The sequence below is a fragment of the Diabrotica virgifera genome, chromosome 9 (assembly GCF_917563875.1).
Source record: "Diabrotica virgifera virgifera chromosome 9, PGI_DIABVI_V3a".
Classification (NCBI taxonomy): domain Eukaryota; kingdom Metazoa; phylum Arthropoda; class Insecta; order Coleoptera; family Chrysomelidae; genus Diabrotica; species Diabrotica virgifera.
The window spans coordinates 58,442,667-58,469,321 of NC_065451.1; the positions used below are offsets into that span (position 1 = coordinate 58,442,667).

Sequence of the window (26,655 nt, forward strand, 5' to 3'; positions counted from 1 at the left end):
ATAATTTAATGACAACAGCTAATGACAGGATAATTATCAATAATAAATTACCAGTAATGATTACATATGTTTTGTTTGCACCTAGTCTTTAATAAAAAATAGGTCTGGATCCCGCGCATGAAAAAAAAGTTGATTAATAGCAAGCTGAAAATTTGTTAATAGCTTAAGGGTGTCTAGTCGGATAAGCTTTGATATATGGGAACACTGTAACAGGGGCAGTTTTAATTGTGGAACAGGTTAAAAATTTGGAACGGTAAGACCACGAAAACGGCACATTTATTTTGTCCGACAGAATAGACTTAAACTCTCCGAACAGAGATTAAACTCTCTTGCAAAAATCAGACTGCTATTTATCACCTGTCATAATTCCTGTCATTTGACATATTCTACATGTTCCACTCATTAAAACGCCCATTTGGTGATAAATAGCAGTCTGATTTTTGCATGAGAGTTTAATCTCTGTTCGGAGAGTTTAAGTCTGTTCTGTCGGACAAAATACATGTGCCGTTTTCGTGGTCTGACCGTTCCAAATTTTTAACCTGTACCACAATTAAAACTTCCCCTGTTCCAGTGTTCCCATATATCAAAGTTTGTTCGACTAGACACCCTTAAGCTATTAACAAATTTTCAGCTTGCTATTAATCAACTTTTTTTTCATACGCGGGATCCAGACCTAAAATGTTTGTGAAAAGAGGCATTCTATTTTTTTCCAAAAATTATTCCATATACTCCATATTTACTACATAAAGTGTGTTCTTGAGTCAGAATTAAGTCATACATAGAAGTTAATATACATTTTATTAAAAAATAAAATAGTATTGCATTTACGTCACATCACAAAAACTCGTTTTCCCAAAATTAGACTTTTTTGACATATATCCCTTTCCCCATACACCCGCCAATTATGTATTTCCGCAGTTTTGGTCTACTCATTTTTCTTATTTTGGTTAGTAGTCGAGGAAATGAAGCTAGAAAAATGGCAAAACCTCGCAATTTTTTCGTCCAGCATCGATTTGTACAAAAATTTGGGGTTATGCTCATTTCACCCTCTAGTCCATTTTCTATATTGAGCCGTTGTACGCTTTTGGTTTTTAAGGGTGAAAACCACCCCTAATTGTAAAATATTATAAAATCACATTTTAAACTTTAATATTGTCAAAATTTGCTTCTTATTAGTTACATAATGATTGTTTTGTGCTTTAAGATATAATATCACAATATTTCAACCCTTAAAACCACCCTTGTTGGAGTTATATATGAAAAGTTTACTTATCCTAAAAGAATAATTTCGGCTTGCATCAATTTACATAAAAATTTGGGGTTAGGATCATCTTACCCTGTACTTCATATTCTATATCATGCTCAAAGACATTGATTATTTTAAGGGGTGTAAACTACCCTTATTTTCAAAAATTATATAAAAACATTGTAAACTTTAATATAGGTAAAATTTGGTTTTGACTGGTTAAATAATGAATGTTTATTGCTTTAGGATATAATATCATAATATTTCAACCCTTAAAAACCACCCTTAATAACATTCCAATATTTATAAGTAGACAATTTAATAGATCTATACAGAAAAAAAAGTGAATTAAAGAATTACAAAAACATTTATTTACACAAAAATACGAACTCACAAATATATAAAAATACACATACAAATAGTTTTTTAGTCATCCTGTATACGAACCGGCTCTGTGGTATTATATAGGTGCATTGAAAATGCTCTATAAGGGGACTATTCGAATTTTTCGAAAAAAAAAATAGTTTTATAAACATAGCTCCTTCATTTTTGGCGATACAAAGATTTTTCAATAACAGTTTTGTAAGATTTTTAAACAGCAATAAGACTGTGTAAATTAAATTCCGTAAGATCCCTTAATTCTTAATTGAGGTGGGTTTAAAGGGCTCGAATAAAGAGATGTTTGTTCGTAAATAGATGTTTTAAACAGATATATCACGCTAACTGTTCACTGTAATGAAAATCGATGCATAAGAATATTTTAGCTATTAAAAAAGATACAATTTAGTGCTCTATAATTTTTTTCGTATCTCCAGTATTTTCGGAGATATTTTGAAGAAAATGATAAAAAATGCAAAATTGCAAAAAATCAATTTTTCTTGAAACTCCAATTTTTCTAAAATTAGGCCTTTTAAATAAGTCAAACTTCTTGGGTGTATTTATAATATAAATTTAAAAGAAATTACAGAAAGGCGAAGACCAATTTTTAGTTACAAGGGTAGTTAGGGGGTTGTTTTCACTGTTTTTTTCGTGAAGAAAAATAGGTACCGACATTTTTTTGATCAAAAGTTGCTCAATTTTTATGCTAGAAATTTTTTATTATTTTTTTTGGAAGATATTATTATATGCTTGAAAAAACATCATGTAAGTTTTCCTGGAAAAATGCAAAGATTTCCCGTTATTTGGCTTTGATTATTTCAAATTATGCATTTGACGAAAAAAGCTAACCTTTAACATGCCGTATCTCGTCTTGTATTGGTCGTAAAAATATAATAGAAATACAGTTTCGTTTTTGTTACTAAAAGATACAATTTTGATATCTACAGTTTTTTTGATAAAATGCATATTTTTCGAGTTATTCTCAAAAAAATCCTCTAAAAAAGTCGATTTTTCCGTCGAAAAACTGTGACTTTCAACCACGAATAACTCGAAAAATATTAGTTTTACGAAGAAAATGTAAAACACATCTGTTTCTTAAAATTAGTTTTTACATCGATTTACATGGTTAAAATGTAATAAAAAATTCCGACCCCCGAGATGGGTGGCAACTACCCCCAAGGTTTTAGCGTACAGCAGCATGATATAGAAAATGATCCTTGGACTATTCCCTACCTTCTGTGAAAATTTCAAGTAAATCCATGCTGGACGAAAAAATTGCGAGCCTAAAAGGCTTCATTTCCTCGACTATAGATTTTGAAAACTCAAATCAAATTACAAGTTCTATTAATGATGTCAAGTAAATAATGGTTAACAACACCGCCGTGTAACAAGATAAAAAATTTTTAGTCTCTATATCCCTTGAGATAGATTTTTTATCCAATATCTCTTGACATTTTAATATGTGCGACCGAATTTTTTCATAATTTTCATAGTGCTGCTCTCTCCTCAAATAATATTTTTTACTGACGTGCTGTTGTGATTGTAATATTCGGCTTTCGTTAGTTTAGTTGTATTTTAACGCTAAAGCTACCTACTCGTCCCTTGATAGCAAACATTCAAAAATTTTAATGATGGATTGATAGGAATGAAAATTTATTCCACATCGGAAGCCCATGTGCGTATCGCAAATTCAATCAAAATTTTAGAGCACAAAGAAGCAAAAAATGTAGAAATGTTTGCGAGTAGATAAAGGGTAATGTGATAAAAGGGGGATATGCTTTGAAATTAACATTTCAAGCATACTTTTGTGAATTTTTTTAAACTATGGTAGAAGGATTTTACCTATTTTTAAATTAAATACATTTATTCAGTACAGTTAAAAAAAATCAAAAAAAATGTCAAGGAAAAACATTGAAAATAAGGGAACGGTGGTAAAGTTTTACGGATACTTTAAAAGATAAGGATCTTGAGGTGGACATCAGAACTCGTCATTGGATTATGTTTTTTTTTATTTAATAAAACTCCAACAGGAAGCTTATGATTATTGCTATCTGATCAATCAATGATCAATAATCAAGTTATTACAAAATATTACAAAAAAACATATTTAAGGTCATATTCAGCAATAATCCTTACGCTCTAATACATAATAGTACTACTAGCTAACGTGTATACTATAGCCGCACTTTACTCTGCTTTTTCACTTAACGCACTTATTTAACTTAGCACTTACTCAAACGTTTTCGTTCTCTTAAGTCTTCTTATCTGGTTGGCGTTGTCTAGGAGATTGATGGCCTCGACATTCACATCGCACCTTTAATAAAAAAAAAAAAGAAATAACTCAAAAAACACAGTTTGTGGGAATTTGCAGTCAAAGTTTTTAAGTTTTGCACAGTACAGGTTAAAAATTAATTTCACAAAAATCATACGGGTTAGAGGAATTCTAAAGGTTGGTGTGGAGAGTTTAATTAGTAAGCTCTTAGATTTTAGTAAATGCTAATCCTCTCGTCTATTGTTAAGGGTGCAAATGTGTTGTTCTTTTGATAGTTTATAGTTATTTCACTTTATGATTAAACATATATTCTGCGCCGATGAGATAATTCTACATGATGCTCTTTTATTGCTAAATGAACTGTCATGTAAAATAAACAATTAGGTTTGTTGCAGTTTTGATGTAAAAACTTTGAGTTAACACTGAATTAATCCTAGTTGTTTCTATATTTTCTTAAACACAAAATGAATTTTCGTTTTCTTTATAATAAAATACTGATTATTCGTTTATTTATCTTTATTAACAAAATTGCCTGTTTACAAAATTAAACTAAAACATAAGTAACACTATAATAATACAGTGAAAAGATGTTAATACATTTTAAAAAATAAACCGAAAATATAAAATAGATTCTTTCAAGAAACTTGTGTGGCTACTCTCAAATATGGCACAACGTTTATCTTAGAACTATGAGTTAAAAAAACGAATAAATTATTGAATTATAAAATTGGGAGTAAAAAGAAGGAATCAGTCCTTTAGATAGCAATGCTTTGAAATCTTTCCGTTTGTTTGTACTAAATTTTTGTTTTTTTGTATATGCGGGTTTGAGTGCTATTTCCGTTATTGATCCTATTTTTTTTTTGTTTGTTCCTTACATCTACCTGTTTATAAGTCTCATTATTGTATGATGTCTTATAAAAAAATATGTAGGATTATCTTTGTTCATTTGTATTGCTTTGATTTCGTTTCAGTTAACATTTTCTCCCTCAGTATTAATCGTAAAGTTATACCCCAATTCTTTTTGCAAACCTTTTAAATCATAAAATGATCGGTAATCCATCTCGTGCACAATTAAAGGTGGGTTCGATTTTCTAGCATTCCTTGTTAAAGTTACATATTGGTCTGGAGTGTAAATAGATCCAGATTTCAAGCTATTTTTAACTTCTTTCTCAATAAGACTGTGCACACTATCGGCTTCGTTCTGACTGTGGCCCCTTATTAAAAATTTATGTGTCATTCTCTTAATTTTTAACGTGTGCACAGCGAATAAATACAGCGACGTTATATACTTATTCTTCTTTTGGCCACAGCAATTGTCTGAATAGAATATGACTTCTTTTTCACCATCGCCCTCCTCACTTATAGTTTTTAAATAGGCCCATATGCAAGAACCGATTTCTATGGAGCCTCGTTTTGCATTACATTTAGATCAAAAATAACAGTGTACATTTTTATATGCCTGCTTAGATTTTTTCTGTCACTTCCGACACCGTTAAATTGTAACAGTTCAGTTTTGATTTATAATAAAATGAAGAAGGCTGACCTGTATGACATTGCAGCACAACTAGCTACTCTTACATTTTGGCTGACTTTGTTTCGGTCATTTAATTTCTCAGCCCTACTCCAGTTTTTTTTCTAAATTTGATTTATATTTTTGCTTCAGGTCTTTATTTTCATTAACATTGGAATTGTTGTAGGTATTACACAGATCGCATTGATCTTTTTTTTTGGTTGGAAGAAACCGATATTAAATTCAGTCGTAAATATTTTATAATAGGTAATATATGTACCAATTTATTTATTGTTCCGCTCTTGTTCTAATTTAAAATCATTGTATAAATCTTTAATGGTTTTGCTGCCTTCTATGTATTCTCTTAAGGTAGAAGCGCGTAGGCAGTGAGTCAACCCTCGGTATAGAATTAATATGCCCCTTGATGTCGGTTATCAGTTCGGGATCATTTTTTCTGTACTTGCCATGTTTTCCTCTTAAATCATCCAGTGGAAAACCATTTGCATCAATCTTGTCTGTAGTGTAAAAATTATGCGGTCAGAAATATCTAAAGTTGATTTAAAAAATGTTTTGCACACTCTAATTTTGACATCATTTATAACAAAATGGAAAGCCTGGTTGCAGCGCCTAGGATTCTCAGCGTTTGTGTACCTGTACTTAGGTTGAATATCATCCATACAAGAATTTATGTATGCTCTTTGCTTTAGCAAACTGCCCAATTCCCAGAACTTGCAAAAAATACCATATCTGTTTGCTGTATTGATATTCTCAGAGCAGTTAAGTCTGCACTTTTCGGTACATGGCTCTTTCAGACAACGAGCGGGGATAGTTTTTTTTATTTTTTGACATAGATACGTAAGTTTACTATTATTACGTAAGATACTATTACTGTTTGATAGAAACAAGTAAAAGCCTTAGTTTATAATAAAAAAATGTGTATTTATACATATATTAAAGTAATACAAATTGAAACTTACTTCTTCCGTAGTTTCACATTTATTATTAAAGGGTTTTTCATTGATGGAATTATTATTCAATGAGGAATTTTTCGCTACTAATGTAAGTATTTTTGTGTCCTAGACTAGAAGACGCCACTCTAAAACAAGAGTATAAATATTATACCGGTTAGTTATACAAGAAGCTGATAGTCAACAAGAATCTAATTAAATTGGATTATCAAAAAATAAGTACATAAGTATCAATGCGAACATTAAACCATTGCACATTAAAAGTATTACTATTACAATAATTATTGTTGATTTTATAATAAAGTGAAACAAGTCAAAAACGTGAAGGTTTCTAACTACCTATCTAATAAAATAATAGCAGAATATTGAAATAATACTTATTGTACTTTAGTAATCTTTAAATTTTTAATTAGAAACTGCATAAAGTTGAAATAATACCGCACATAATAAGAAATAATTTCTACTAAAATGAACTAACTCATAAATGAACTAACAAATCTTCAACTAGTTTTCTAATAAAGTGAAATAAATCTGAAAAATACACTTTTCTAAAAAGCGATAGCAAATAATATACTTACTCGTTAGTAAAACACAGAATTATTTCGTATTGTATCACTTTCTTTGAAAATACCGGATATCTTACCTCCAAACACAGCCGGAGTATAACTGAATTCCACCACTTTACGAGTACCGGTTTGTACAAAGGCGTTAGTAAAAAAGAGCGGGAAAATCATTTATCTTTCTCATTTTCATCATTTTAACCTGGCTATTAAACGGAACAGGTTCTTCTCGTCTAGTTATTTCACTTTATGATTAAATCTCTAAAACCATGAATTTTGAGTTATTTCGCTTTTTTATTAAAGGTGTCATGGTTGGAGTCTTTGTCTTTGTTCATGACTCTCGGCAAACTTACGTATTGTCTGACTAACCGTATCCATCTGGAGGTCTCGATGAAGATCACAGTTTCTGAAGTACCACGGAGCGTTGACGATGTTCCTTAACACTTTATTCTGGTATCGTTGTATGATTTGGATATTACTTTCTTTTGTACAACCCCATAGCTGTATCCCACATGTCAATGTTGGTTTAAGGACTTGCTTATACAATAACAATTTGTTATAAGTAGACAGCGTGGATTTTTCCCCATGAACCAGTACATCTTTCTTAACCTAATTTCTAATTCTTCCTTTTTTTCTTGATATGCTCTTTCCAACGTAGCTTTGAATCTAATGTCATGCCCAAATATTTTGCCGTATTTGCATAAGGTATTTGGTTTCTATTTATACTGACTGGGATATGTTGTTCTCTTTTGTTAGTAAAATTGACATGGACAGATTTTGTTTCATTCAATTTGATACGCCATCGCCTGGTCCAGAGGTTAATTTGTTCAACAGAGTTTTGTAGCATAGTTGCTGCTTCCTAGTGGTTTTGTCCGACTGCTAGAATTCATGTGTCGTCTGCAAATGTCGCAAGTGTGTTTGGTTCTAATGATGGGATATCGCTGGTATAGAGCAGATTTAGCACTGGCCCTAGGACACTTCCTTGTGGAACTCCAGCTTTAACTTCTCTTAATTCTGAATATGCTTCCTCATGTTTAACTATAACTGGTAAGTAGCATCTCATTTTGTGATATAATCCCTCATGCCACACATTGTCAAAAGCCTGCGCTACATCAGGAAAAATCGCCTAAATTGGATTATGTGAAACAAAAAACTCAAAACTGTTTTATGCTTATGAGTTTGTCACTCAGAAAACAAAATAACGATTTGTTTTTGTAAAAATGCGGCAAATCAACATTGTTCTTATTTTTGAATAAAAAATAAACATAAAAAATAACTCGCTACCGTTACCTTACGAAGTAAAATCTAAATGGTAAAAAAATATCTATGCAAAATTTCAGGTGGATCGAAAAAGTAGTTTTTGAGTTACAATGTGCACCAACTTTGAATAAAGCAGTTTCGAGAAAAACGCGTTTAAAGTTTAAACTTTTATTTTCAATTTTTTTTTGTTTATCAAATTATAAAGAGTTACAGAATACGTTATTTAATCGCGGAGTAAAGGCTATAGCGGGATAAGATGGTCAAAAATGCCCCCGCCCGATCAGACCCGCTACTTGTGTTTTCGATAAAGGATATAAAATTATGCCCTCATACAAATTTTTAGCTTCTCAGAGGTCCTAGAACCTCTTGAATCGAGAAAAGAAAAAATGTAGGTTTTATTTTTTTTTGAGCGCAGTTTTGCTTCAAAAAATTTGAAAAAAATCAAGAAGATGTATCCTTTGAATACAAAACGGCCTGATTTTTTTCAGACTTTTATATTAAAAATTGAGCTCAGGAGGAATTTTTGAAATTTTCAAAAACATTTTAGGTTATCTCACAATAAAACACTGAAAAACGTTTGTTTTCTATACTTCCACAAAATTTATTACAACTATGTTATTACTACAGCTGTTTCGGCAAAGTGCCTTTCTCAAGTGATCATTTGAGAAAGGCACTTTGCCGAAACAGCTGTAGTAATAACATAGTTGTAATAAATTTTGTGGAAGTATAGAAAACAAACGTTTTTCAGTGTTTTATTGTGAGATAAAATGAACTTCCATCAAGTAACGGTCGAATCCATCAATTATTTTAGGTTATGATAATATGATTTGGCCAAGTTTTAAATAGTATTTTTTGTGTATTTTTTTGTCGTTCTTTTGAATGGCAGAGGCAGATTTTTTAATATCTGAGCGGAAAGAACGAAAAAATCGTCTCGAGATGCATCTCGGGACAGCCGATTTTAGGATTTAGGATCCTGACTATAACAACTGAAAAAAAACTAAAAGTTCGAATTTTGTCATAAAATTTGGTATGTGGGGTTATAATATTTGGAACAACTTTTCCAAATAACTTTTTTCGATATCTTTAACGCGAAGCAAATCGAATCGCATATCGAAAATTCAACCTGTTTGTGGATTCGCAGTAGGCCGCGTTTCAAATTTAAATTTTAGTTGACCAGGGTTGCAAAAAAACCTGTTTTTTAAATTATATACAAAACACATGTTTTTTTGTTTGAAAGATGTTTTTTTTGTTTTTAAATTGAATGTTTTAATTAAACAAATAAAACTTGTTTAAAACACATCGCTCACTGATTTCTATACTGGCACAACCGCAAAAATGGAGTTCTGAGATAATTGACCATGAAGTTTCATGACATAATAAAATACCATTCAAAATTACAATTTATGGATAATATGTCGACAGAAGAAACCAAATACTTGTCAATGAATGGTTAGATATTACATTTTTTTCCATTTTATGAATTTCGAGAACTTTGATATAAATATGCCAGTATTGAATTCAAGTTTTACAGTGTTTTGACAAAGATGGGCGGTCGTAAGTAGTGGCATAAAAAGTTAATAAAATATACGTTTTTATTTTTAAAAATTTTAATCATGTTTTTGTTCGCAATAAATATATACTATATTATGAACACAACAAGATTATCTTACTAATAACTACAAAAGAATTTTAAAATTATTATCAGTTATAGAAAAACCTTGTTTATAGAAACAAGAATAAAAACGTGGAATGTAGGTTGATGTAAAATTCACTGTGACTTTTATTAATTGCATTATATTGAATAAGACACATTAGATCTTCATATTTTTTTCTGGAAATTGGAATTTTATTTTGATAGAGCCTATTAATTTCAATGTCTTTAAAAGAGAATATTTTGTTAATATTTATGGTTCGTTTTTCTTTGAATAAGTTGACCATTTTAAAATAAAATTTGTTAAAGGAAGTATTATAGAGGAACATGCTATGATTATCCTTTTAGACTCCAGTATTGAAATATCACTTAACAAAGACTTCCCCCTAAAGACCTAAAGTAATACATAAAGTCGAAATGAAAAAAACTTTACACACCCTTACTTTTTAACCTCGTTTAACAAAATAAAAAGCATTGTTATTGGTTCTTCCACCACTCTTTGCTACATTAACCTGTTCCATCAATGTACTTATAATGTTTAGCTGCTTGGAAATTGATCATCGACCATAAAACAACGTAAAATGGTCTATTTCGAATAATATTTAATCAGTTGCTTGTCAGAAGTTTTCAGATTAAGAAAAATAAATGAACTTAATTTAAAATCTCGAATAAAAGATTATTCAGTGTGCGGCCCTGATTTGACATCAAATCTCTTTTTTATCCTCATCCAAAATAAATTGCGGGATTATTATTTCTAGCTATTAAAGAAAAGATTTAGGCCGGAGCCGATAATTTTTGAGGCAAAAAAATGACGGGATGGAAGCCATTACAAAAGAAAGAAAAAACAACAAATCTTAAGAAAAAATAATTTAGGGGCGATCTGAAGTAGGGAAATGGAAGACTGGAAGGGGAAGGGGTGAATTTTGAAGGGTAAAGACGGTTTATCACGATTTCCCGCAAAACTAGCAATTTCAGTCAATTTTCTTGGAATCACTTTTACATGAGAAAAGTGCCGAAGTACATTTTTGTGACTCTTCTTTTATTAAATATAGTTTGAAAAGTTCAGCAATTCGTGACTTGTGTAGTGACTTTAGGCTCAAAAAAATTGGCTTATTCGCTGTGTGCAAGTACTTGGAGGGGATACGAGAGACGATCGTGCGCGTATAGCGGACAAGTCTTGCAACTTTCTTAACATATCTTTCTTAAATAATTCATATTGTTAATTGAAATTGTCAAATTGAAGTATATTTTATACCTACTGTCATTGAAGAAAATGGGATTTCGCAAATGATGTGTTATAAATTGTAAAAAATATTTCTTGCTCCACAATATTGATATGCTAGGCAATTATTAAAGTGAATTTAATTAATGGTATTTTGCTTGTAGTACAATGTTTACCTTTTAATAACATAACCTCAATCTTACTTTTTCTTCTTATTCTTTTTTGGGCTATGGCCTTGACAATTTTTCAGTAACCAGGACTACTATAATTGACCAATATAATTAAAAGTGCTAAAGATGTTGCTGAGCTGTGAAACCAGGTGTTTCACAGCTTCCGAACAGCCTTCCGAACTTGCACGGTCCCAATAGTGACTTGTTTTTCTATTCTGCTAATTGCACTGTTTCATTGCACAACTTTAGCTTAAAAACGGCTTTATTTTACTATTTCATTTATTAATAATAACTGCTTGAGACATTATGTTTACTCCTAACTGCTTTCCAAAGGAACTGGAGGTGTTTTCCACACCGAAATACAAGACACGCCGACATGGAAACTGCCGGCAAAACAGCGTCCGTGAAATTTGCCCTAGACCATCGAACACTGTAGCTAAATCGATAATGATCTTTCTAATTATCACTTTCAACCTCAAGAGAACATACCACCTCTCTCAAACATATGATAAAATATCTAGTCCAGTCAATTACAATGTAAGATCCTGATCTCAGATGACAAATATTAGCCACTCAGAACAGAGTATGATGGTTTCAAGGTTTATACACCGTGTCGGAAAGTTGGTCGAGAACACTTCATCGACGGAAAATTAGTCGACAACATTTGGTCGTCAAACAGTTGGTCGAATGCACAATTCATCGAATGTACAATTCGTCGACGAACATTTGTTCGAATGGATTTTTCATCGACAAAGACCCAAAGGGAATAATACATGACGGAAACATGCCAATATATAAAGTTAGTTTCTTGTACCATATCAAAAAATTTATTTTATAGATTTCCAGTCCTAAGCCTTGGATAAAGTGTGAAGGGAAGTTTATTCTCACGGTTTCTTTACTTTTTCATTGATATTAACTGATTATTGCAGTCGAAAATATTGTACGGAAATGCCTCGATTCCCTAACAATTTATTTACCTCAGCATCTCACATATTTCCTCTTGTCCGCAAGTGCCCCCAAATTTGACTTGTCCGGAAATGCTCCGTTTGCAAGTGCGCCGACACCAAAAAGAAGAACGGTATAACTAATTAAAATATCGGTTTATGTTTGCTGTCTACTCTCCCACCGCAGCCAATTTTTTCAAAAAATTTAAAAATATTTTTTTTTTGATTTACTGCATTTTTACAATCTACTCTAAACACAAAGTAATAAGTAAATAGTCTGAAAGTAAATTAACGTGAATTAGGTACCATCCAGTGACGGTTCTGTAAGTATTATTCTTTATTGTGGTAGGTCGTCTGGCCATATTCTCTTTAGTCTTCTTTCAGCAAGTGGTTGGGTGAATAAATTATTTATCAAGTCGTTGGTGTGGTCAGTGGTGCGATTTTGATATTTTATTGAACGATTTTTTATTAAGTCCTTGATTAGTGGGATCTCCAGATCATTGTGGAGTGTCTGGTTGGATACATACCATGGAGCTTTACTTATCATACGGAGAATTTTGGATTGGAATGATTGGAGTATCTTCGTATTTGAAGGTTTACTGCAGCCCCATAGTTCTATTCCGTAAGACCAAACTGGTATAAGTATAGCTTTGTACAGAAGCAGTTTATTTTCAAGAGATAATTGAGACTTCTTGTTAAATAGCCAGTTCATATTTTTTAGTTTAAGATTTAATTGTTTACGTTTAATTTTAATGTGCGTTTTCCATATGAGTTTTTCATCCAGATGCAATCCCAAGTATTTGACAACTGGCTTGATGGGAATCGGAGTATTATCTATAGAAACTTGGGGACATGTAGATTTTCTGGTTGTGAAAGTAATTTGTACTGATTTGCTGGCATTAACATTTATTTTCCATCGCTGGAGGCAGTTTTGTAATTGGTTTAAATGATTTTGAACTTTTTGTGATGCTACATTAGGGTCGACATCCACTGCTAAGATTCCCGTATCATCGGCAAAAGTAGCTAATAAGGTATCATTTCTGGTTGGAACGTCGGCTGTAAATATCAGATAGAGAAATGGACCGAGAACGCTACCCCGTGGTACGCCAGATTGGATGATGTGGTAATTTGAGAAGTTGTCTTCAATTTTGACTTGGAAATATCGGTCAGTCAGATACGATTTTAGAATAAAGTATAGTTGGTCTGTCATGTGTAATTTTAGTTTATAGAGGAGACCTTGATGCCATACCCTATCAAATGCCTGTTGTATATCGAGAAACACTCCAGCGCAAAACTTTTTTTCTTCAAGAGTTTTTTTAATTATATTTACTATTCTGTGGCATTGTATGGTTGAGTGTTCACGTCTAAATCCGAATTGGTGTTGTGGTATAATTTCGTTTATGGGGACAACTGGCTCGATTTTATGTAATAGTAGCCGTTCTAATACTTTCGACATTATTGGGAGTAGGCTTATCGGGCGATATGAATTGGCTTGTGTTGCGGGTTTACCAGGTTTCGGAATCATAGTAACTTGAGCTAATTTCCATTGTATTGGAAAATAGCGAAGACGTAGTATGCTGTTGTATATTACTGTTAATAACACCACTGCTTTTCTCGGTAGCTTCTGAAGTAATTCTCCTGTTATCAAATCATAGCCAGGAGCTTTCTGAGGATTTAGCATTTTTATTTGTTGTCGAACCTCTGTCGGAGTAAATGTTGTCAGAGGAAGAGGTAGTTGACATGGAGTTTCGAGGTACTTTTTTATATCGTCATCTTTATCGTCATTGTTTTCTGGTGCTGAGAATACAGTTGCAAGATGCTCTGCGAGTACGGTGGTTTTTTCTTCATTTGTGCGGGCCCAGGTCATATCTGTTTTTCTTGAAGGTGAATTTGTTATTATCGGCCGTTTAAATTTTTTTGTAGCTTTCCATATAGAGTGGTCTTCACGTGAGAGGTTCGAAACATAAAACTGGAAGGAGTCGTTTTTTTCCTCATGTAGTGCTCTATTTAGTCTATGACTTATCCTATTAAGGTACGTTTTATTTAATGGATTTCTCGTTTGTTGCCATATGCGTCGAGCTCTTCTCTTCTCTGCTACAAGTTCTCTTATATGGAGGGGAATATTATGGTTTTCTTGCACACTTCTTTGACGCTGCTGTGTTGCTTCCCACCCTGATGTTTGTAAAACTGTTGTTAAATAGTCTACTGCTTCCTCTACCTCTTGGTTTTCTTTTATCCTAAAATCTAGTGTAATATTTGTATTTACAGAATTTTGGAAAATATCCCAGTTTGTTTCTTTAGTTGTCAGTTTGGGTGGTATTCTTCTCCATATTATGTGTGCTTAAAGTTATTATTATTGTGCTGTGGTCTGATGTTAAATCGAAGTTTGACTATATTGCACTATGGATGTCAGATATCCCTTTTGTTACAGCAAAATCTACCAAATCTGGGATTTTGTTGGGGTCCGTAGGTTAATCCAAATGAATCCAAATATTAAAGATAATTAAAATTAAGAAAAAAAATTAACAAAACCAAAAAAAAAATTCAGATATGTATAATACAATATTTCAGTTAACAAAATAAAAACCAATAATCCGTCGTTTGTCACAATTTATCCCTTTATCCTAAAGATAAATAACAGTTTGTCGACGAAAAATCCATTCGAACAAATGTTTGTCGACGAATTGTACATTCGACGAATTGTGCATTCGACCAATTGTTTGTCGACCAAATGTTGTCGACTAATTTTCCGTCGACGAAGTGTTCTCAACCAACTTTCCTAGACCCGTTTATACTCTAGGCTAATTAGCAAAATGCAAGGAAAAGTTATTTACCAGCAATTTTATTGCTGGAATCGAATCTTATTATTGTATGTATTAACAATATAGGTATGCAAAGTCCGCAGATAGTGTGCTACTTTTTTATAAACAAAATGGCGCCCGAAAATCATGTTTTTTTCAATTTTTGCTCTATAACTCCAAAGATTTTAACTTTACACCAAAAATACTTCAATAAAAATTTACCGCAATTATATTCTGCATAGAGACATGTTTTTCCCGATTCACTTCGACGAAAACTTTCCCCGGAAAAAGCGGGTTTTTCCAACAAAATCTTTAATTTTCAACTAAAATTTTGGATAAGTAATTGTTAATCAATAATTAAATAAATTGGTAATGTAAAAGCCCTTTTCGTATAGATTATAATTCCAGAAGCTGATGAAAATTGAATGGACAGTTTAGCAACAATTGAATTGTAAATTAAAAATTTACGGTCGCTATAATAACGACAATAATTATTATGTATAAGAATAACTATGATTTTTTCATAAAAAGACACCATACCTATCTAATGTACTTTACAGAATTAAAATTAGACTATTTAAGCGGCCTCAGAAATATTTTAAAATTATAAACAATTTTTTGGCTTAAAAACAAATAGAATATCTCGGGAAATATTAAACTAAATTAAATTGTGAAAACGGTGTTCGAAAAACAGCAGAGGACGCTTCTTTTAAAAGAAAAACGTTTAATTACGATGAGTGGTTCCTGAGATACAACCTGTGAAAATTGACCGGAATTTACGGCAAAGATATAAACAATAGGATCATAATTTTTAAACCATCACCTTTTTATTTTTGTCCTCTTTCTCCACACCAATTTTCATATGTTTAAAATACTCATAACATATATTATTATAATAAAAACTATCGATAATACGTGTGAAAAATGCCAAAAATAGCAAAATTCCAATCAAAAATTAGGTTGGAGAAAGTGTAACCCTCAAAGTTCAAAATCGGTATACGTTAAAAAAATGCGTTTTCTCGGCTTCCCATGGAGCAATTTCCTTTATTCTTTTTTTGTTCCCTAATAACTCGAGTAGAGCCATCGAAATAACGCATTATTAAATGCCAACCTTGCTTTTGTTTTTTTATAATAGATTAATCTATTTATAAGAACAGAAAACTACATATTTTTTTCCAGTTGTAGGCTTTTTTTTAGATAAACTTACTACAAGTGTACCTTTTAAAGTTAAAAACATAAATATTCTCATTTTAAAGCTGTATAATTATTTAAACAATTTTAATTTAAACAAATTAAAATTTTGTGTTATAATAAATAAATTAGTTTATTATAACAAAACAAAAGCAAGTCTGACATTTAATAATGCGTTAGTTCGATGGCTCTACTCGAGTTACTTTGAAAAAAAAAAGAATGAAGGAAATTGCTCCATGGGAAGCCGAGAAAATGCATTTTTATAACGTATACCGATTTTGAACTTTGAAGGTTACATTTTCTCCAACCTAATTTTTGATTGGAATTTTGCTATTTTTGGCAATTTTCACACGTATTATCGATAGTTTTTATTATAATAATATATGTCATGAGTATTTTAATGATATGAAAATTGGTGTGGAGAAAGAAGACAAAAACAAAAAGGTGATGGTTTGAAAATTATGATCCTGTTGTTTATATCTTTGCCGTAAATTCCGGACAAATTTGACCGGTTGTATCTCAGGAACTAGTCATCATAATTAAACGTTTTTCTTTTAAAAGAAGGGTCCTACCGCTGTTTTTCGAATACCGTTTTTAGAATTTAATTTAGTTTAATATTTCTCGAGATATTCTATTTGATTATAAGCCAAAAAATTCTTTATAATTTTAAAATATTTCTGAGGCCACTTAAATAGTCCAATTTCAATTCTGTAAAGTACATTAGATAGGTATAGTGTCTTTTTATGAAAAAATCATAGTTATTCTTATGCATGATAATTATTTTCGTTATTATAGCGACCGTAAATTTTTAATTAACAATTCAATTGTTGCTAAACTGTTTAAGTAATTTCCATTGGCTTCGGGAATTATAATCTATATAAAAAGGGCTTTTACATTACCAAGTTATTTAATTATGGATTAACAATTACTTATCTAAAAGTTGGTTGAAAATTAAAGATTTTGTTGGAAAAACCCGCTTTTTCCGGGGAAAGTTTTCGTCGAAGTAAATCGGAAAAAACACGTCTCTGTGCAGAATTTAATTGCGGTGAATTTTTATTTGAGTGTTTTTGGTGTAAAGTTAAAATCTTTGAACTTATAGAGCAAAAATTGAAAAAAACAAGATTTTCGGGCGCCATTTTGTTTATAAAAAAAGTAGCACACTATCTGCGGACTTTGCATACCTATATAATTAATATATCCAATCATAAGATTCGATTCCAGCAATAAAATTGCTGGTAAATAACTTTTCCCAAAAATGGCCTATTCTCCGATAATCAGCCCAGACTATTATACATGGTCATCAATTTCGCCAAATTTTGAGTGTGCGATCAGAAGTTCTTATATAAATATTATGTTCTTTATGTTTAGTCGGAATAAGAATTGACATGGAAAAGGGACATTATCTAAACAGATAAAAGTGTTTTTTACCGCGAAGAAGCTAGTTAGTTATATTCAGTGGCGTAGCGTAGTGGGGGCGGCAGGGCGGACCGCCCCGGGCGGCACTTTTTAGGGGGCGGCAAAATTTAACAATAAATAATAAAAATATTTTGTAAATATTTTAACAATTTTATATTTTTATCGCAACTACAAATTCGGACCGATTGAAAGGAGCACGGAATTTTTCATTAGTTATTTTGTGACGAATTCGAGAAATTCCTTTTCTTTGAATGATATTTTGTAGCGACTGGTAACAACGTCTATACTGACTTGTGGGAATTCCCCGTTTATGACTAACAATCGGCGAGCTTTGATTTGACGGACTTGACATAAGATTGTGCGCTCAGAAAGTAAATGCTTTGCAGATAATATTGACAGATAAAAGAGAAGAATGGACAAATGGCACTATAGGTTATGCAAAAAATATGTGTGAAGAACTTGGAATTTCCATCAAACCTCGGAGGCGCATAACAAGAAAGCAAATTTTTTGGATGACGGGACTAGAGATGCTAACTTGTCTTGTGAAAATGAGTTGAGACGAAAGCTGTTTTCTTTGTTAGATAAAGTTATGGAAAAAATTCGTGAGTGTTTTCAACGGCAACAGAATTTAATGGATAAGTTTGCTTATCTAACGTCGGCTATATTATTAGATCCAGACAATACTGAATGTAATCACGCATCTGACAAAATGGACGAGCAGGATTTCAAGCTGGAAAGACTTCGACTACGGAATTTCGTTGCTGCTACAGGCAACGAAAATAAATTGATTAATGCAGACTCATTTGAATTACTTAAATTTATTGTTAAATCCAAGCTGGAAGATACTCTGCCCAATATTTTAAGAATGTTCCGAATGTTTTTCACAGTTGCTATAAGCAATGCTAGCTGTGAGAGCAGTTTTTTAAAATTAAAATTGATTAAAAGTTATTTAAGATGACAATGAGTAATCCAAGACTAACTAATTTGGCTATTTTGTCTATTGAGCAAGAGGTGTGTGATGCGATAGACATTGACGGTGCAATAAAAGATTTTGCTCTTAAAAAAAGCAGACGTATAAATTTTTAATTGAAGACGGAAGTCTTGTTTTTAAAACTAACAAATACTTATATTACTTTTCAATAGGATTAAAAATATAACATTATAGTGTCGTTTTAGATATAATTAAAAATTGATTTTATTTAATTGTGTCGATCGTCAAGGTGTAGGTAACTAATCTTAAGTGATAGGTACCTAAGTTATATCAATGTATCTAATTGGTTAAAGTAAAAGAATTTTTTATCAATAAACGTGATTGTAAAATTAGATAATTTTTTGAAGTTATACTTCTTTAGGCGCGATTGAGATTGAGGGTGAATTTATATTGATCTGCGCGCATGCGCACACCGACAGTTTGGTATTAGTCTTTATACGGGCTCTGATTGGGTGTTGAAGTGATCTGTCAAAAATTGTTCTATATGGAGGTTATCGGTAAACAAAAATGTTGTATAATATATTAGTTTTTATTGTGTTGAGGACAGAAATAAAATCAAATGAAGTAAAAGTCACACTTACTCTCAATCTTTATTATAACTTCCGACGACCGGTTTCGCTCTTTAAAATTTGTAGAGCATCTTCAGGTCAAAGGTAACAAGTTACAAAATGATTCAGATACAAGGTGCTACCAACTCAGTATTCATTATCATGATGTTTCTGTTGAAGTTATGTTAACGGGATATGGTGGAATAGACGGAGGATGCAGCAAAGGTAAACAAATTTATTTATGGGATTTAGGAATTCGTGAGGGTGATGAGATAGTTGGTGTAAGTCAACCAACAAATCTGTGCCTGTTATAATGTTTGTGTAGATCATTTTGTAACTTGTTACCTTTGACCTGAAGATGCTCTACAAATTTTAAAGAGCGAAACCGGTCGTCGGAAGTTAGAATAAAGATTGAGAGTAAGTCTGACTTTTACTTCATTTAAAATGAACTCTCACATGCAACCCATTCAAGATTTAAATAAAATAAAATTTATAATTATAGTGACTTTTTAAATAGTTTTGAAAAGCCACAGGTACGTAATTCTAAATGTTTCAGTTGTATTCCAATAAAAAATTATCTTCATACCTATTTGGAAAATGAAAAAAAAAATGTACTTACCTAGTACTTGCTATGCTATACCCCTAGCAGGCAATGCTTTAATTTACATAATCTGATTACGAACAAACTTTCTACAAATTTTCATCTAATGTATCGTTTTCTGACTCTATATATTGTTGTATTTTAATTCGACAAAAATCAAACTAATAAAAATTCATATAAACAAAATGTCAAAAAGTTGTTCAGTTTGTGTATATTCCCACATGACGTATACGCGAAGGTGGCGCAGTTTGAAATCGATTCGACTCTCGTACGGTTATATCAATGCAAGTTATATCATTTTTTTATTTTTTTTTTATAGATTTTATGATTGTAAGTATATTATTATATAATTTTTTTCAGAAAATACGTATTTAATTAAAATTTCTGGCAACAATTATTGTTCAGAAATCATTTGTGGCATTTTTCAATGTGTTTGTGTGTGTTTTATTCTTTTATTTTTTTAATTTTTGGTATTGTTTTAATAAAAATTTTTGGAAAGTAGTAGAGAAACTGTTTAAAGTATATTGATTTCGTTGAAATCATATAATAGAAGTATAACTTCTTACGTGCGTACAAAGTACACACATTCTTTTTTTATTTAAAATCTAACCTGTATAATACAAAATAACGATAACTGTTCTTGCCGAAAAGTTCTCTATAATTAATGTATACACGGTGTCCAGAAACTCTACCGACAAACAAAGACAGGAGATTCCTCAGATAATTTTAAGACAATTTAACCCAATTCACCTAGTCCGAAAATGCTTCCTAAGGGAGCTATAGCTATTTGAAGATGGCGTCATGTAATTAGTTTTTCTTAAATACCTCCAGAACGCTTCTATCTAGAAAAACTAAAATTTGTATGCATATTTACTTTCCTGAAATGAATTGATTCCATCCATTGCGAATTTCTAGTACCGGTCATAGGCGTCCGTTTTGGGTAGGGCAACGGTTATTTTATCGCACAACTTTTTTGTCTTCAACTTTTAAGCATTTTTGATACTGGATTATTAAATTGTGAGGTATTCTAGTACTAAAAGGTACTTTTTCTTTAAGTCGGTAAGACACACCAATTTCTAGAAAAATCGATTTGAAATTTTTAGTTTTGGGAATTTGAAAAAAAAATAGAAAAAAATTAAAAAAAAAACGATGTATTTTACCAACTTAAAGCAAGAGTAACTTTTAGTACTCGAATATCGCATAATTGAATAATCTAGTGTCAAAAATACTTAAAAATTAAAGACAATAAAGTTATGCTATAAAATAACTCTTGACCTACCCAAAACGGACGCCTATGACCGTTTCTAGAAATTCGCCATTAATGAAATCGATTAATTTCTGGAATATAAATAAATGTACCAGTTTTCATCTTTCTAAATAGTTTTTTTTTAATTCAAAGAACGAAAAATTTTCAAATCGATTTTTGTAGAAAACGGTGTATCTTATCGACTTAAAGTAAGAATACCTTTTAGTACTAGAATACCTCACAATTTAATAATTCAGAGTAAAAAATGCTTAAAAATTAAATACAAAAAAGTTAGGCGATAAAATAACAACTGCCCTACCCAAAACGGACGCCTATGACCGGTACTACAAATTTGCAATGGATGGAATCAATTTATTTCGGATAATTAAATATGTATACCAATTTTCGTTTTTCTTAATAGAAGCGCTCTGGAGGTATTTAAGAAAAACTAATTACATGATGCCATCTTCAAAGAGCTCTAGCTCCCTTAGGAAGCATTTTCGGACTAGGTGAATTGGGTTAAATTGTCTTAAAATTATCTGAGGAATCTCCTGTCTTCGTTTGTCGGTAGAGTTTCTGAACACCCTGTATAATGTATAGTATACATTAAATTAAAATACCTTAATAAGAGGGCGGCAAAATTGTCTCTTTCCCCGGGCAGCCGACACTCACGCTACGCCACTGGTTATACTTGTATAAACATCAAAATATTTCCAATCGTCAAGGAGTAGCACGTATTATCAAGTAGCAACTTTTTACGACGCAGTTCGCTAATGAATATTTCAAAAAGACTCATACGATACAGTGTATAAAGTGAAAATTATGTTTCCTGTAAAAGGTGCAATTAAAAAAAAATAATGTTTTTCTATCGTTACAATATCAGTTGATGTCAAAGAAGTTTTCTGTTTACAAATATATCTACTCAGATAGAAGCCTCAAGACTCAAGTTTTTGTTACAAAATTTTGAACAGCATTTGATAATGTTGATAATGTTGTTCTGAAGCTATTTCCTTGTGGCATTTTTGTAATTAACTATTCTAAATGGGAAATAAGCCACAATTTAGCTAAAAAATGATTTTATTAACGTGTCGACGTCCAAAAACGTCGTTGTCAAAATTCAAAATATTAATAAATTAAACAAAAATAAAGAAACCAACGCTCATATGGTATTCATTGATCTTGAGAAAGCATATGATAGAGTTCCTTGAGAGATTCTGTGGTGGACACTCAATAAGGAAGGAGTCTCTGGTGAATATGTAAAGATTGTGAGAGATATGTATGAGGGAGTAACGACTAGTGTTAGGACAGGTCTGGGAGAGACTGATAAATTTCAGGTGAAAGTAGGATTGCACCAAGGCTCGGTGCTTAGTCCTTATTTATTCTCATTAGTTTTGGACCAGATGACAGCGAAACTACAGGGTAGCATTCCATGGTGCCTAATGTATGCTGATGATGTAGTGTTAATAGGAAATAGTGAAAGAGACTGAGAACAAAAACTAGAACAGTGGAGACAAGCTCTGGAGGAAAAAGGTTTAAAATTTAGTAGGACAAAAACAGAGTATTTGGAATGTTCATTTAAAGATGGAGTTACTACAAATAAAATGGTATCTTTGGATGGTTCATGTTCAATGTCGAGACGTTAATCACCCAATACGAAGAATAGCTGAAGTGCAGATTCCTGGAAGGAGTAGGAGAGGAAGACCAAAGAAGACCTGGGGGGAGACGATAAGACAGGACATGTTGGTAAAGGGGATTAACATTTATATGACCCAAGATAGAATTGTAAACTATTTTTAATGGGAAATAAGCCAAAATTTTACCAAAAAAATTATTTTATTAACGTTTCGAATCCCAAATCGGGTTTCGTTGTCAAAATACAGAATACTACGTATAAATTATTATAAAATATATTACGCATATTATAAAAATGCCACAAGGAAATAGCTTCAGAAGAACATTAAGATAGAATTGTGTGGAGAAATGCAATTAGGGAAGCCGACCCCGCATAGGGATAAGGCAAAGAGAATGATGTTGCTTAGTAAAAAATTCTTCTAAAAATTTAATTTAATTTGACTCATTTGATAAAAAATTTATTGTTACCACAATTCGAAATATTATTATTTATTTGTTAAAATACATTATATATAAAAATTGTTAAAGATACTGTAAATATTTTTTGTAAATAACAAAATATTGTCAATGTTTTCTTATTGCGTGCATATTTTCTAGATAAACATGCATATTTTTACGTAAAATACTGCATATCTATGCGCATATTTTATACATTTTTCTTTGCATATTTGCCTATGTCTAATCATTCACAACCCCGTGGTCGGTACCGTGTCAGTTTGAGAGGTGCCTGCCGCTCGCCTATAAAATTAATACTTAATATAATACAGTGATGAGTGCGCTAATAACCGTCAAAATAACGCAAAAGATGGAAAACATAATACATTGTGGAATAAATAGAGATGGAACTAGTAGAGGTGGAAATTATCGATACGATAACGTAAAAACTTAACGGTTAAACGTAAAAATTAACATTACATCACACAATTTCTCACCTTTAAGGCTGATTTATATTACACCGGGGCGTGGACGGCACGGCGCGCAGTACAATAGAAATCGCACGTCCTCGGCACTTCCCAGTCTTGCCCCGTCCCGGTGTAACATAAATCAGCCAATTATTTTCATATCGGACGATCCTTTAACGTGCCCCGTCCCGTCCCCGTCCCCATTGTAACATAAATCCGGCTTTAGACATCTGCTACAGGAGTATTTTATAAAATTATCCTGTTACAGTGACAGTTGCCATACTGCTCCGATACGCCTGAAGGTGGAAAACTGTGTAATGTAATGTTAGTTTATACGTTTATATCGATAATTTCCACCTTATTAGTTTCATATCTTTTTACTTCACAATGAATTATTTTCTCCATCTTCTGCGTTATTTTGCCTATTATTAGGGCGCTCATCACTGTATAGATACAATAATGTACTTAGTGCCGTTTTGTCACATAATTAACTATGTTTAATGGGAAATAAGCCACAACTTTACCAAAAAATGATTTTATTAACGTTTCGAAGCCCAAATCGGGTTTCGTTGTCAAAATACAAAATACTACTAAAATAAACAAAAATGTTGTTGCTAAGTAAAAAAAAATTCTTCTAATAATTTATTTAATCTGACTCATTTATTTTGGCAATTCAGACGTATAGTATACATTTTAAAGTAGAAGACTTTAAAATGGTATTGCCAATATTTATGAGTTGCGTTCCTGGGACGACTTTACTAAAAGATAGTTCATTCGATTACATGAAATCAATCCCAACTCAAGAATATCCGTCACAAAAAAAAATCATAGCATGTGATCTGTCTTTAAAAAGACAACCAAATGCAACGATGACAGTAAAATTCTCGCGTTAGAGATTTCATAGTAAATCACGAGTGAAAACCAGGAAAAAAACTTCGTGATACTATCCCGACATAGATATACAATAAGTAATACTAAAATATAAATTTTGTACTAACTCGATATGTTAACGACTTACTAATCGTGGTATTTTCTTTCTATTGACTTCCTCTTTAATATAATAGAAAGAAAATACCACGATTAGTAAGTCAATAACATATCGAGTTAGTACAAAATTTATATTTTAGTATTACTTTTTGTATATCTATGTATTATTAATATTATTTAAAATTTAAACATATTAAAGTCAGAATTATTTGGTATTAGTTTTTTGAAAGTAAATTAAATGTAAGACCAAATACTTACGATGTCGGGATAGTATCACGAGGTTTTTTCTGGTTTTCTCTCGTGATTTACTATGGAATCTCTAACGCGAGAATTTTACTGTCATCGTTGCATTTGGTTGTCTTTTTAAGGGCAGATCACATGCTATGATTTTTTTTGTGACGGATATTCTTGAGTTGGGATTGATTTCATGTAATCGAATGAACTATCTTTTAGTAAAGTCGTCCCAGGAACGCAACTCATAAATATTGACGATATCATTCTAAAGTCTTCTACTTTAAAATGTATAATATACGTCTGAATTGCCAATATAAATGAGTCAGATTTAATAAATTATTAGAAGAATTTTTTTACTTAGCAACAACATTTTTGTTTATTTTAGTAGTATTTTGTATTTTGTAAACGAAACCCGATTTGGGCTTCGAAACGTTAATAAAATCATTTTTTGGTAAAATTGTGGCTTATTTCCCATTAAAAATAGTTGATTATCCAAATGCCACAAGGAAATAGCTTCAGAACAACATTTTGTCAAATTTTTGGCCTCTCCTCACACGCATATAAAATCTCACAAAAATGTTATTTCCAGACGCAGTTTGTTTGCGAGTTGGATGGAGAAGATAACATATTACCAAATCCCATTTACCCCGAACTGCAATCCAGTAACTATATTAGGAGAACCAGTTCAGATAAGGCTTTGGCAACTGGATGGATTGCCTAGAGATTATCTCTCTACGGAAAATGCAGTTTTAGTTTCTTGTTCCCGCAGATGGCCATTGTTTATCGATCCGCAAGGACAGGCCAATAAGTGGGTTAAAAAGATGGTAAGTATTACATTAGGCCAGTAAAAAAACAAAAATGGCTGAAAAAATTTTATAAAGGTTTTTGCCGATTCTAAAAGGTGAAGTAGTAGATTAGTATCTTACAAGTGCTTATACATTCAAAAGTATTAGAGGTAACAAAATACCATATTAATTATTGTATATTAACCTTCGGATGACCAAGGGGGGTAAATTTTGACCACAATGCAAGTTTTTATTTAATGAATTTCGAAATATTTTCAATTTTAAACTCATAATTTTTTTATTTGACTTTTATATCATTCTAGACACCCTCATATTTTTTACAAAAAAAAATATATTCTGAATTTGGGGTCAAAAACGAACTCCCTCGGCCTTCCATGTTCCAATTTTATATTCAGTAAATACCGTCCATTATGTGGAATTGTATGTAAGAAACATTCCAAAATTGATAAAAAATTGTTTGTTAAACCTGTGGTGACGTAAATTAGTGTATATTTTAAAATTCCTTTAGTTATATGATGATTCCTGTTTTTTTTTTTCAGTTGTAATTAAAAATATGTTTTTTCTGCAGCCGTTCCGAAAATAAAACTTTCGGTATGATTTATTAAATCGAAAGTACCATTTTACACAACTTGTACCGAAAGTAGCTACTTTCGGGACTAATTTTTTCACTTTCGGGACGCTTTTTTACTTTCGAGACCATTTTGAGTAGCTAGGTAACGGCTTTGATAATAGAGAGATATTGCCAACGGCAAATAAAGGATCTTTTATTACAGGATACTTTAATAAAGGACAAATACAGGACGGGTCTAAAAGAGTGGTATTGCAAACGCAGTTTTAAGGAATCTTTTATTTTGACAAATGACATGAAATATTTTGTAGAATACAAAAATAACCTAAAAGATTTTATTTCTTTATAATTTGTTGAATTCCATAGTTTAATTCGTATTAAGATTTATATTTACGTTATATTTAATTCCATAGTTCTTATTAAGATTTATATTTACGTTATATTTAATTCCATAGTTTAATTCTTATTAAGATTTATATTTAAGTTATATTTAATTCCATAGTTTAATTGCTATTAAGATTTTATTTAAGTTGTATTTACGTGTCTTTATC

At 31.5% G+C, this 26,655-nt stretch overlaps 1 protein-coding gene across 3 annotated transcripts in view; it reads left to right on the forward strand.

The window, feature by feature from the left end:
- Window positions 1-26,655, forward strand: part of LOC114339168 (dynein axonemal heavy chain 1-like) — a 1,269,803-nt gene that overhangs the window by 359,769 nt on the left and 883,379 nt on the right. For all 3 annotated transcript variants that reach the window (XR_007700607.1, XR_007700606.1, XM_050661243.1), the window contains exon 12: window positions 25,320-25,554. Coding sequence is in view for 1 of the 3 variants with exons in the window: in XM_050661243.1 (XP_050517200.1) it covers window positions 25,320-25,554 (235 nt within the window). In the remaining 2 variants the exon portion in view is untranslated. The remainder of the gene's footprint in view (window positions 1-25,319; window positions 25,555-26,655) is intronic.